The sequence below is a fragment of the Etheostoma spectabile genome, chromosome 13 (assembly GCF_008692095.1).
Source record: "Etheostoma spectabile isolate EspeVRDwgs_2016 chromosome 13, UIUC_Espe_1.0, whole genome shotgun sequence".
NCBI lineage: Eukaryota > Metazoa > Chordata > Actinopteri > Perciformes > Percidae > Etheostoma > Etheostoma spectabile.
This window is the reverse complement of record NC_045745.1, coordinates 3,290,302-3,304,359: the sequence shown is the minus strand read 5'-3', so window position 1 is coordinate 3,304,359 and position 14,058 is coordinate 3,290,302. Positions and strand designations below refer to the sequence as shown.

Genomic DNA, 14,058 nt, shown 5'->3' with positions numbered 1-14,058 from the left:
AATTGTTGCCAGTAAGTTACTGTAAATCTTACGTTAAATTTGTTACAGTACACTGGGGAAAATGTCATCTGATCCCATGTTCAGTATTAAAATGTACTTTGTTATAAACATTGATTTGTATTGGTACAGAAAAATTAAAAAATAAAAGTGGTGCAGGTATGTCTGGAATTCTCAGGTCATTGGTATTGCTATCCTGATACTCAGAGTCTCAGGAAGATGAACTGGAAAGCAAAAAATAATCCCACACCATTGGCATCAGTGTTTAAAGTAACATTATGAAATTCAACATTCACTCGAATTAAAGGAGGAACACCCAACAGACAACCAAAACAATTGAGTGTTTAAACCCAGATGGGATTTATTATCAAATCTACAGCACATCTGCTCCTTAATGTCAGCTCTTCACACACTCCCTTTTACTGACACCTACATTCAGTATCCCACCACAACGCAGAGTGTTTCTGTTTTTAGTGGCTAATGTGATGTTGCATTTTGTAACTAGCGTCACAACTAAATGTTCAGGTATATGCACCTCTGAGAAAATCCTTCACTTCCCACTTGTAAATAAGGCAAACACTTCAGTCTCAGGGTTTCCCCCTGTGTATTGTAAGCCTGGTGCTCAATGTCTAAAGTGACCCCCCTCCAAAAAAAGTTTGACTCAGGTACATTCACAAAAAGACCCTAGGTTGCATTTTGGCGTGAGTTACGCTTTAACAACTTTTCTGGGGGAAACCCTGAATCGTCAGGACTTCCACATGGAAACACAACGCGTTGTTTCTCTTATGTCGGTGGTGTGTGAGCTGCACTCTCCTCTGTCTTAGCGGGAGCATCCTTCTCCTCAATGTCTTGTGCTCTGGCTGACTCCAGCTCGGAGCCCACTGTGAGGGCTGACACCCTGAGGGCGAGCCGCTCCAGGACCAAATCAGCAGTGCTGCTGAGAGAATGCTGAAAAGACACGAAGCAAAACAACACAACATCAAATCAGATATACAGTATGTAAGACAGATTCGAGGAGGTCTGTTGAATTAATTTGCACAAGAGAGATGTCAGCACTGAGCTTTGCTCTAGATATGACACAGCAGCTGTCTGGTTGGGTCTGTGTTGAGCTGGTGTTGGACGTGTGAGGGCGACAAGCTGAAAAGGAACATAAAGTGAGATATTTATGTTTAATAGCAGTTAATGGGAATCATTTTTCTTTGGGGTTTGTTGTTGATGCGATGGAGAATGATGCTAAAAGAGGCATCACATGATCATCATCTGCAGCAATTTCTTCTGGTGGCCAGTGGAGGTCAGCAACTAATTGATGCTTCAAGTCTCTTCTCTAATATAAATCGTGTCTTTTCTTAGTTCAAGAGCATAGTCTTTTGTGTTTGACGTAGTGAGCACATTATGTAGCTATTATGGTAATATGCAGTAGGATCAACAGCAGAGAGGCACCGGCCCTGACAGGAAGCTACCATGTTATCTGTTTTTAGTATCTTGGATCGCTGTGAGGCAGTGTCTGCTACATACCTGTAAGATATGCAGTCCCTTCAGTGTGAGGACAGCCAGCTCTCTCAGACCGTCCCCAGTCAAGTCTAAGTAGATGATGGACAGCAAAGGACTCTTGAAGCTCCGCCTCCACTGCAGCTGAAACTGTCCATCTTGTCCTCTCTCTGCCGGCTGGAATTTGTAACAAAGAAGTTCCTGCATGGCACACAGGCAGATAACACAGTCATCATCAAGATATTTCCATTCTAATTATCAACGTGGCATATCGTGTCATGTTCCACTATATTCCATTGCTCTGGACCTACTGTATGTCATTTTTTAAGGCTCTATCTGGTTTGGCATCTCCTTATATCTCAGAGCTGCTCTCCCCCTAATGACCAAACACGCTGCCTGAGATCCTCAGGCAAAACTCTGTTATCTCCGCTGTCACGGCTAAAAACCAATAGGGACTGAGCATTTGCTGTTAAAGCCCCCTAGGCTTTGCTATTATCAATGTAATGTTGTTGTAGTGCAGAAGGGTAAAGGGTTAATGTTGTGTCTACAATATTGGTAAAATAAGTCCGTTATGGATGGAAAATCAATGAATATGTACAGTATGTACATGGTATATAAGCCTCTCTGTACTATAGGGCTCTGTTGTTGTCCAAAAGCTATTGAAAACACATGAGTGAGCCACACTGTTGCACTGGTGACACGTTCCCTTATTACCATGAACACACACACTGTAGTTTATTTTGACTTAATTCCACACACACCATTCTACAAATACTTGAGCACCAAATATGTAGTAATCCTGGCTGGGAATAGTACCCAACAAATGCCCTATTTCCTCCTGTTTTAGTAATGTTTGATAAAAGAATTACCAGCTGTTTAAGCCTTGTAGGATGTATTTTAATTTATCAAAAAGATTGATGTCCTCAGTGGGACTCACTGAGGATGGAGCAAAGGACACCAACAGGTTTTGAGGGAAGTTTTGATCTTTTCATGGAATTTATTGACAGCAAAAAAAAATCTAGAATATGACCATATCCTATTATGAGTCTCGCAATGCTAGACCTTCCTCTACAGTGCCGCGGAGGAGGGTCTGGCTAGTCCACACAGCATTCTGGGATGGGAGAAGAACATGCTCTGGTTCATTGGAATTTCTTTAAACCAATCACAATCATCTTGCTAAGTTCCGGACGGAACCACGGTGCCGCTGCAAAATAGCCTCGGGAAGGAACTTGTTTTGGTGAAACGGTTATGTTCAAAAGTTGTTCAACAGAAAGGTCAGATTGGACAGATAGTCTAGCTAGCTGACTGGATTTACCCTGCAGAGATCTGAGGACCAGGTACCCGTAGTCCTCACAAATCCAACAGAGGTTAGAACGCCAACACAAAGAAAGCGGAAGGTAACGAATATCCGGCCTAAATGAGTGAAATCATGTGGGATTTCCATTAGCAACGGAGCAATCCCTAAAGTGGAATATCATGGACTTTTAGTAAAGAGGAGCCCTGACCTGCCCGTATGTTCCCAACAGCACCTCCTTCTGCCCGTCAAAATCCAGGTCAATGACCAGAGCACAAAGCACAGCGTCCCACTGGTCACTCTCTGAGAGGCACACCGAGCGAGACAGACCTTGCTCCTGGACATCTCTGAGAAAACACAGACACACAAATAACTCAACTCAGCCTGGAGCCAAAAAAGTCTTAGTGAAAATGCACAAAACCAAGTGCTTACTCCACTGATATCTTTATAAAGTTATCAGATTCTGACCTGTAGACAACTGCCATCTCTATAGTACTTGTTACTAGGAGGTTGTAGCTTTCCATTTCCACACCTGAGAAAGGAAAGACACAGACAATCAAAATGCTTGATTTTTATCACAGTGATGACCAGGCATACATTCCACTGCTCATCCAAAAAGAGCAAACTGAAGAAAAAGGACAGATATGGCTACAAGTCTGAAGATGGGAAACTAAAACAGAGCAGGAACCTACTTTGCTCTCCGTTGGCCTGGTTGGGCTCGGCCTGGTTGGGCTCGGCCTGGTTGGGCTTGGCCTGGCTGGGCTCGGCCTGGCAGCACAGAGGGAACAGCAGCACGGAAGAGATCGGACTGTCGAACTGGAAGCGCCAGCTCTGCATAACCTCTGATAAAACAGATCCATTATATATCCTTAAAACAGTAGCATGTTGTAGTCATTCAATATAGAACCAAGATCCCATGAAAATCCCATCAGAGAGGAATATAGGACCAGTGTTTATACTCAAATTGACAAACTAAGATCTTTGCTTCCAATATTGATATAGTATTTGTAAAGTCCATGCACACCCACAGGTGATTTGATTAGACTTTGGCTGTATCTTAAATCACTCCCTATTTACTATGCACTATTCTTACTGTCCACCACTGCCTGAATGAGTGTGAAATGTATTCACCACTTAGGGTCCTCAACAGTTTTCACAATGGAATGAAACCAGTAGCATCCATAGCATGTAACTTTGTCTATGCTAGAATTCCACAATGCATAGCATCTGACCTGCCCGTATTGCATTCCACAATGCATGCAGAATGTAACAGGTGTAAATTATAACTTTAAGAATGACAAAATGAATGATGGCACAATTCCATGTAGCTTTCAGGGTCCTGGTATTAGCTCACTGTCATTAAAACAGAGCAGGAGGCTGCATTGCATTGATTGGTGCATGTTTTTAAGTTACCGGTGGGAGCACCAGTTGGAGTAACAGAAATCATTTAAAAGCTTACCAGACGCCAAAACACTCCACAAAGGTTTGTAAAACTCACAGACAGAACTGTTACATCTTGGGGCAACTATTTTATATTTCATCAATCACAAGGTCAAAACATGGCGTTTATGTAAGAAACCAATCCCCCGGGAATGTGAGTTTGCATGCATATGATTGGCCAACACAGCGCCTTGCTGGATGATTTTCACATTGCGTTGCAGCAAAAGTTGTCTTTTTTCGGCAGGTGAGGTGAGCCTGCATTGTTTTGACAGAGCCCCCTCTGATAGCACCCCTGCACCACAGGACTGGCTCCAATCAAATAAATAAAAGGACTGTATTTTTTCCCACAAGGCTCAAGTCGGTCTGAATGCAGCCTTACTGGAACACTTGAATTAAATAGAGACACAGGTTATGTTATTATTAACAGGTGCTTTTCCTAATATGACTAGTCAAAATGTCTGCTGTGAAAACGTCCTACAGTGAATGAGTGCTGCACTCACACAATGTCAGCAGAAAGCGAAGATCAAGAAAACTAGTAGTTACTGGAGGTAACTATGGGTTATCCCAATCGAGGCTCCGCCTTGGCACCCAATCACACACTCTAAAACACCAGTAGATCTGCTGCTCATCTGCCTTTTTTACTCAGCAACAAGAATAGAGGAGGGGCTAGGTCTGTAGTTAGGGCTATGCACATACATACAGAACTGGAGTTACAACTACTAATAATATATCATACGTGCTACGCCTTCAAACGGGCTTCGCTGTTGGTAACCACTAGAGGCGATGTAATCGCAGCTGGGCCCAGACTCATTTCGGACCCTGTGCCTGTAGCACCAAGCACCAAATAAGACGCAGAGTCACATGTTAAATCCCTGAGATGTGACTGTACGAAAGGTAATGTGGGAGACCAAAACGCAACCGGGCAGATGTCCTTTTCTGACACGTGCTGGGCTATGGCAGAAAAAACATAAATATGGGAACGCCAAAGAAAACATGCATCAGACATCCGCCTAATATCATCTCACTTGAGTTGGGAAGACAGAAGCAACCCTAATCCAGAGATGGCTGGCTCTAATTAACTATGATATGCATTTGACTGTGTATCAGTGCAGCAATGCAAAGTGCTTAGGTTGCTTTTTACTGGTGAAATGAGGCATGTGGGAGGGAATAGAAGATTCCAGAGGCCGTTTGGGAATTGCGAACATCCGGCAGTCTCCCCCTCAATCACCACACCTCAGTAAGGGAGAGAAGACGCAACCCCAACCCAGCTGGGGTGCCTTGAATCAACATATATGTATTACCACTGAAAGAAAGGCTGTGTTTCAGTGCTTCAGTAAACCGTGCTTCTTTAAGTTGTCTCTGAACATAAGATTACCTTAACGGCAATCAAGTGAGACAGCGAGGGATCAGTATAGCAAGCTAGTGCTAAACTAGATTGCAAGTTTGAAATTTCTTCACATATACTAGACATGCAGAGGAAAGATAAGACAGACATTTCTTCCACAGTCAGGATGTAACTACAGCTTGTTAGCTAGTGATGATTAGACAAAAGACTACTATGCAATCAGAGCACTGGCAACACGAGGCCTCTGCTTTGGATGCAATGTCATGACGCAGCGGCTCTGTGCCGAGTTTAGCACCGCCCACGATGATTCTGATTGGTTTAAAGAAGTGCCATTAAACCAGGGAACGTTTTCCTCCCCGCGACGAATGCTACGTGGAGTAGCCAGACTCTGCTTCAGCGCGCTTTGGAGGCGCTTCTGGCAAAGCGAGACTAGGGTGTGAGGGACATGAAGTGTATATGGGAGCGGCCCTCCACTCAGGACCGTGGGAGTGGGTGTAAGCAGTGCTTCAATGACATCACTATGACGCTCCCTCACCATTCCACATATTATGTATACTGTGTAATTTCCTGAATATAATTTTTTCACACCTTGCACATATCATAGAGCCTTCTTTTCCTTTCTAAAACAGTTATATTGCACATATTAATTATCCTGTCTCCTTACATGATTTTTTTTATGTATGAATTCTGTATTTATCTTGACTGTGGAAACACTTTCCTTTTTTATGTTTGTTTACTGTATGCACCTAATACGCCAAGGTAAATTCCTTCAAAGTCCAGCTTGCTTTGCAATAAATCTAATTCTGTAAGGGTGGGACAAACACCTTCATCACATCGATATAGAAGTCTAGTGACCCCATTTAATTCCCAACATAGCTCCACAGAGGTCTAATCAGTCACAATAAGTATGAGTGTGGGTGTGCAGTGCCTTTAAGGTATATACATGCTGGCCACATAAATATTGCAACATAGGAATCGAGCCAGGGGCGCAGATGTGTTCAGCACCCCTGGAGGAAGGAAGCGGAAGGGGGTTTGACGTTTTCCTCAATCACACTTTGGAGGAAAACATGTGGAAAAGTCGTCAAGATAAGCTAAGGCGAGCTTTATTTTCATTGCATTTGCATACAATGAGATTCCGAGACAGAGTTAAAAAAAATATCCTTTTAACAAAAATAAAAATACATTAAACATACCTCTTGCAGACACACACATGCAACTCATACACTATTGTCAACATGTGCATTGTATAGAGATGAACCTCTCTGAATCTCAGAGGAGCATTGTTTGGTGCGCCTCACCTGGGCCCGTCTGCTTGACCAGAGCCAGTCCAACGCAGCCATTCTGACAGCCAAACGCTGAGAGCCGCCGGCCACCGGCTATACTCAACATATCCAGCCAAAGCACACTGCATGGAGGGAGGGGAACATAACCAATACACACAGAGGGTTATGGATCATAACATACATTTAGCTCAGCAAATGTGTTAACATGCGTTTTTGCTTTTTGATAGGAAATTGAAAGTGAAAAGCGAAACACCACAAAACCTTCAGATTACAGCATATGTAACATTGATGATGGTGATTTCCGACTTGCGCTGTCTTTACTCTCTATGTATCTTATTGCGTTATTGTGAAAACTGTTGACTCGGTTCTCTTTTCTCTGTCTGGTGCATTTTATATTGGTCCTCTTTTGTTACTTTTATTTCCATATTAGTAATGACATTGTTTCTGTCTTCAAATATTCTCGCAGTGGTTTTTCTCTGTTACAGTAAGCCTTTGTAAATTAGATCTAGGGGGATTTAACTTTGACATTCTCTTACATATCAAACCCAACGGCTGAGCATGAACAGATTAGTATTTTATGTCGAGATTTGAGGATGTAGTGACTTGAGTTATGCAGGAAAATCATGGGAAAATCATGAGGCTGAAGAACACACCAAAACACAGAATGACTAACATGTTGCTAATGGTCTCAATGACCCAACTACACCCCCCTACACAATCAAACAATAACAGATACAGTTTGAAAATGTGTCATTTAAACGGTTTGCCACAATTGGATGTCTACACTAGAAAATAGGGAAAGTACCTGAACTTTCTGGAGGGCTCCAAGAAGCTTTGTGCCGGGGAGACACCTGTACGATGGGCTTATGGAGTTGTCACATATACATATATGTTTATTTGGTTTATTGTCTACTTCATTACTATTTCGTGGAAAGATCTGGAATATTATAGTTATTGTTGTCATCTATTCTTGATTTTAATCTGGGTGGGTGGGGATGACAGAAGGGGGTGATTTGTTCATGTTGCGAATCAAATAAAAAAAATATTAATCACAAAATACAGATATGGAGCTGAGACTAACTTGCTGGGCAGCTGTTGTAGTTCAGGGAAGAGTCTCTCCACTGGCTGCTCTTCAAACTGGTGGAGGGAGGCGTTCTGTTGGAGACACCAGAATCCGGCTGAATTATGCTCTGATGGTGCATGATGAATCAAAGTGAACATCTACTACAGATATGCAAAACTCATCACCATCTCGTTTTTTTCTCTATTGCTAGGGAGAAAAGCCATCCTGTAAGTTTAATCACTTTTAGTGTTTTATGGCGTTTTCACATTACATGGTACCTGCTCGACTCGCCTCTACTCGCCTTTTTTGGTTTTCCATTACAAAAAGTAGTCCTAAAAATCACTAAACAAAATGTCGGATTAATAATATTCTATAGATTTCTTATGTTTCAATTTCATATCTCCGAGATATGAAATTGAAACCTTTTCATTTTCATACATACTTCAATAAACAAATGCAATTAAAGGCCATAGTAATAATATCTTATAATAAATGATATAATATTATACTAAAATGAGGTTAACACTTTACTTGAAGGTAGCTACATAAGAGTGACATGACACTGTCATGAAGACATGACACAGTCATAACCCTAACCATAGCTGGTCATGACAAAACCGTATGATACTTACAAAAAGAAGCGTTATGTCATGAATGTTTATGACTTATTTATAATGTTTATGACACGTTCATTACAGTGTCATGTCACTCTTATGTAGATACCTTCAAGTAAAGTGTAAATAAAATGAGTTATGTTAAAGGCCCCATGAAACAAGCGCCATTTGTTACAACATATTCACGTATTTCCGGTAAGAACACGAGGCTATGGAGTGACTTGTCTCGGACATTGATTGCCGTTTAAAGTAGCCGAAGGCACTGCGTGGACATCACGCTCCACCCTCCCCCGCCAGGGTGACACGGAAACACAAGAAGGACGCCTGATATCTGTTGTGGAGGACTTCTCGCCCCTGTATGTTTGTGACTGATGGGAACAACAACCTTTGACTTTTGGTCCAGTATTAAATGTCCCATGGCATGAAAATGTCATTTTCTGAGGTTTCTTTTAACATTAATATGCATTCCCCCAGCCTGTCTATGCCCCCCCCCCCCCCCCCCCCCCCCAGTAGCTAGAAATGGTGATAGGTGTAAACTGAGCCCTGGGTATCCTGCTCTGCCTTTGAGAAACTGAAAGCTCAGATTGGCTGATCTGGAATCTTGTTTCTTGTGAGGTCATAAGGGGCAAGGTTACCTCCCTTTTCTCTGCTTTGCCCGTCCAGAGAATTTGGCCCACCCATGAGAGAGACATCATGGCTTTCAAATGAGCAACGTGGCAGTTGGTCAAGGCCACATCTCCAGCCTCCACCTTATATTTATACACACACACACACACACACAGTGACACAGTCTCTGATCTGACCTCCTTGTACAGGTGGATCCTTTGGTCATGGCCGCTGAGCAGGAACACTGTCTCTCTGCCTCCATCTTCACACTGCACTCTGATGGAGAGAACAGGTTGGATGACATTTGCCATCCAGACCCACTGTGTCATCCTTTCTGACAGACCCTGTCTGTACAGAAGCTGCTGACTGACAATGGTCACCATAACAACACATATAACCCATTCACAAACACTAGGATAAAACAGATCCAGAGCAGCATATTAAATGAGGTTATCAAATAATAAAAGCAGTCTACCAGCAGTATAGTGTGAATATGTACTGAATATATTTAAAGGAATGCTGCTGGCCTGGTGTTTCAGCATTTGTTAGCTGTTTAAATCTATTATATTCATAATCCTGAAGTGCTGTTGATGTAGAAACGAGTACTACAGATAATCGATACATGTTATAGAAAACAAAAGTACTATTTTATTTTGTCATATCATTGAGTCTAAGAAAAAACATTTTCTATTCAAAAGGTTGCCTCCTAAAATTCAACTGTAAATATAATTTATCATCAAATGATTTAATTTTTAAATGGCCTAAGGCGTTAATATATGTTTGATTTCACTTGTTTGACTTCAGACGTCAATACGTCTTCTTAGTTTTTTTATTTAAAATTTTTTTTTAAATTTAGTTATTTTGATGTGGGATTTGTTTAATTAATCTAATTATTACTTTTGGATTTTTAAGATAAGATACAACTTCAGTTGCACTTCTGATGCCAGTTTTATATTAATAAAGGAATACTTTTCAGTCATTTGTCTGCAGCACATTCTGTTCGCGAGACAAAAAGTTGCAAGATGATCGTATTGTGAACTTAAAATTGTGAATCGTATCAAAATTGTGAGTTGAGTGTATCGCTGCAGCCCTAGCTCACAAACTTACTCTGTGTGGTACAGGTGAAAGGGCGTGAACTGCAACTCCAGATTCAGGCAACTCTCTGTTCAAAGACACACACACACACACACACACACACACACACACACACACACACACACACACCAACATCAGCAACATGGGTAACATCTGTTAAGAGTAAGCACTGTACGCTGCAGGACACGGCGCCACTCACGTGCAATGGACTCCAGGTTGAACTCTGAGCCCGGCTCGTAGTCACAGTAGATATTCAGGAACGGCGTGGCTTTGTCCCCAGAGTCCTGCAGCAGTCCAGCCATTAACAACAATGCTGCTATAATGATTTTAAAACCCTTATATAGAAATCAGAAATCAGTACAAGCCACAATAAGTACACTAGTAAGTGTACACTCCTAAGTGTACATAAGTGTGTGTGTGTGTGTACATAAGTACACTTAGGAGTAATTGGCCTTGGTGAAAGGTGCATACACAAACAAACGTATTATAGATAGATAGATAGATAGATAGATAGATAGATAGATAGATAGATAGATAGATAGATACTTTATTCATCCCGAAGGAAATTTTAGGCATCCAGTAGTAACACAACCATAACACAACAAACACATATACACACATACTGTATATCACACATACATAAGAATAAAGATAAAAATCTCTCACAGAAATGCAATGACCATGATAAGGTGATATACTATGGTAGACTGTGTGTAATGTAATGATAAAGGGAAAAAGTGAACAGTGTAGGGATTGAACAGTGCATTACATCATGATTAAAAATTAACTATGACTACAAATTATAAACATTATAACCTATAAACTGACCGACTAAATAAGAATAAGAACACTGTGTAACAGGGAATAAGTTATAAGATGTACAATGTAGATATTATGACCACAATCCAGATTATGTATGAGGGCCAATATAGCCAATAAGAAAGTTGTACAGCAGACATGGATATTAAATAAACAATAAGAATTCCTTTAAAGCTTAAAACAATTATAGTGTTTTTCCATTAATGGTACCTGCTCCCATACGCTTATTAAGTGTTGTTAAAAGGAAAGTTGATGCAACACAGTAGTAAACATGCCCCTGTCCCAGTTTTTTTGGAACGTGTTGCAGGTATCAAATTCAAAATGAGTGCATATTTGTCCTTGTAGTGTACTTACTTAAAAATAGGTTGTAAAGGATTTGCAAAGCATTGTATTCTGTTTTTATATACATGCTACACATCATTCCAACTTCATTGGAATAAGGGTTTGTATAACGTAACAGCTGCATAAGAAAAGGCTGACTGGGTTGAGTGCAACATTTAAAAAGAATATACAGTGTATACAATGATGTGAAGTCCAGGATGAGGGTTATTGCAAGTGTAGTGGCTAGTGACTGGGGGGTGGGGGTCTTAGGAGTCCGTGTCAGTGGGGGGCCGGAGCCTTGTTGGTGAGGCTGACTGTGAGAGTGTACACAGGCTATGACATGTCAATTTCAATAAACAGCACGCACATACCTTTACGAACGTGATGCCCACCACCAGGCCTCTTTTGGGTGGAGACTTGTTGAAGGCGTCAATTGAGACAATCTCCGCATCAACTGCGTAAAGAAGACAGGATTGAGTGTTTTCATTATCAACCAACAACCGACATTTATGGAGGATAAGTTGCAGCACAAGATTCAGAACTAAATCACTCAGAGTTACAAAAACTACATTACTAAAAGAAAATCTGACCAGTATGTAGGACTGCACAATATATATTGTTTTTATCACCATCGCGATACCAACTGGTTTAATGAAGACATCTCGAAAGGTTGTGACAAATTGCAAAATACATTGAGAGTTTTTTGTCATAGTTTAAAGAAAATTACAGAAATAAACGTCAGCAGAAAACTGCATGTTAAAATGTCATTGTTATTGTACTGCTGCCTTTTATGTTATAGTCAACATTTAATTTGTTCAATAAAAGAAAGTTGGAAATAATTTCCTTTCATTTGTTAAATTCCCATAAAGGTTGGCACATTTTTAAGGATTCTATGCATCCTTGGCCTTTGAAATCAAAATACCCCCCCCCAACATATCACAACCTTCATCATACATAGAGATAGGCATGGTTTTATTCATTTAGCTTAATAGATGGTTTGATTTACATTGAGAGATAATTTTATGGAAAGTTCCCAATGCCTATCTCTAGGTATGTGGAAGGGTATGTGATGATGTGGGGGGGGGGGGGAGGGGCTATTTTAATTCCAAAGGCCAAGGGGAACTTTATCAGGATGCATAGTATCCTGATCCATGAAATAACTGGCCTTTAAAAGAAAAAAAATCTGCCTTCTTCCATGGGAATTTAACATAGGGGTGTGTATACTTATGCCCCCTGTATTTTAAGGAGGAACATTTATTTATTTACAACACATTCATCATTCATTTAAAAAGAGAATTGGTGTTCTTAAAAGGTTGGATTTTCCTAAATTTTTTGAATTAAGGCGTTAATATCAGTTTCCAAAAGGTGTTTTTTTATTCCTTTTTTTTAATCAACTTTGGCCTGGGTGTGTAAACTTTCTCAGGCCAATGTGTGTTGTAGGGGGTCCCTGCTTCGTTTCTCTTTCTACTAAGGGGTCCTTGGCTTAAACAAGACCCCTGCTCATCTGTGCTATTACTAAACACAGTCAGTTTAGTAATACTTAGTAATTAATCCTGCTCTGATATGTGTACTTGAAGTATATGTTACTGTGTTAAGGTTTCCCGGGGGAGAATACCTGGGATGTAGGTGAACTGGACCTCCTTGGCCACGGGCCGGATTTTGTGCACCAGCCCCTGGTATCTGAAACACAGTACCTTCCCTTTGAGGGTGGCCGCCAACAGCTCCTGCTCCCCGGCCTGACACAGTCCGTAAATGTTACTCTGCGACGGGAAGCGGCTGAAACTGTCCTCCGCGAAGGGATACGACTCTCGGAGCATCCTGCGGGACGAAGCCGAACTCACTAATTTTATCAGAAACGTCGAGAACAAAATCTGTTCATTGTTGCTCTGTGGCTGCTCTGTTCAACAACTCCATTAGCTCAAATTAAACTACACATATCCGGTCATTCGTTTTGAAATATAGCTAACACTTAACGATTAAATGTTATATTTAACGCTTCATTCAGTAATGACGAATTTTATTTCATTTCAAAGACAGAAATTCGAAGTTTCTGGTATATTTCTCTTTGTGATAAACATGGACGTTTTACGTTATGAACGTCATGAAGCAAAACATCCGGATTTGGAGGAGGTGCGTTCAAGTTTATTGGAAATGTAGAATTTGGTGCTCATAAATGAACGAAGAGGAAAATAAAGCTTTCCCTGGTCTCATTACACATACACGGATTTTTCCGAAAAGGGTTGAAGTAAAGCATATCCTATTTCAAGTTGTTTTTCACTTTCTTTCACTGTTAGTCCCCCCACCCCCTGCTTCTTGTTTGTTTAGGTTTACACGGCTGATGTCTTGATTCTGTCGCTGGAACGCAGAGCTGCGTGCTGATGGATTTCAAACGTTACCATCCTGTTACAGAGTGAATTTGGTTATCATTTTCAAGTTCGAATAATTATAATTCTAAATCTAAAATACGGTAAATTCGTTGTATGGACAAACCCGTGCGGCCTAACGAACCCACCTGGGGTTCTGAAAGGCACCACGGCTTTCCTACTTCATGTTGTAAATTGATGACAGACTCGAAGCATCACATTCATCATCCTGCCACCTACCGGTACTGTCTGTCTATTACATCCATAGTCTGTACATATACATATATGTGAGACTGTGGATGTAACAGACATATATATATATATATATAT

The 14,058-nt window shown here is 40.9% G+C and overlaps 1 protein-coding gene across 2 annotated transcripts; it reads right to left on the bottom strand.

The window, feature by feature from the left end:
• Nucleotides 1-337: 337 nt before the first annotated feature.
• Nucleotides 338-13,478, bottom strand: kptn (kaptin (actin binding protein)). 2 transcript variants are annotated; one of them, XM_032533093.1, is made up of 13 exons: nucleotides 12,981-13,478; nucleotides 11,737-11,819; nucleotides 10,425-10,509; nucleotides 10,238-10,292; nucleotides 9,328-9,406; nucleotides 7,929-8,002; nucleotides 6,863-6,969; nucleotides 3,548-3,621; nucleotides 3,472-3,502; nucleotides 3,248-3,311; nucleotides 2,991-3,126; nucleotides 1,513-1,686; nucleotides 338-945 (listed from the first exon to the last, which is right to left on the bottom strand). In XM_032533093.1, exons 1-13 carry the CDS (start codon nucleotides 13,180-13,182, stop codon nucleotides 781-783), a joined length of 1,329 nt encoding a protein of 442 aa, XP_032388984.1. In that variant the 5' UTR covers nucleotides 13,183-13,478; the 3' UTR covers nucleotides 338-780. The 2 variants fall into 2 exon arrangements, with proteins under 2 accessions (XP_032388984.1, XP_032388983.1); XM_032533092.1 differs by having other exon boundaries at nucleotides 3,472-3,621.
• Nucleotides 13,479-14,058: the final 580 nt, after the last annotated feature.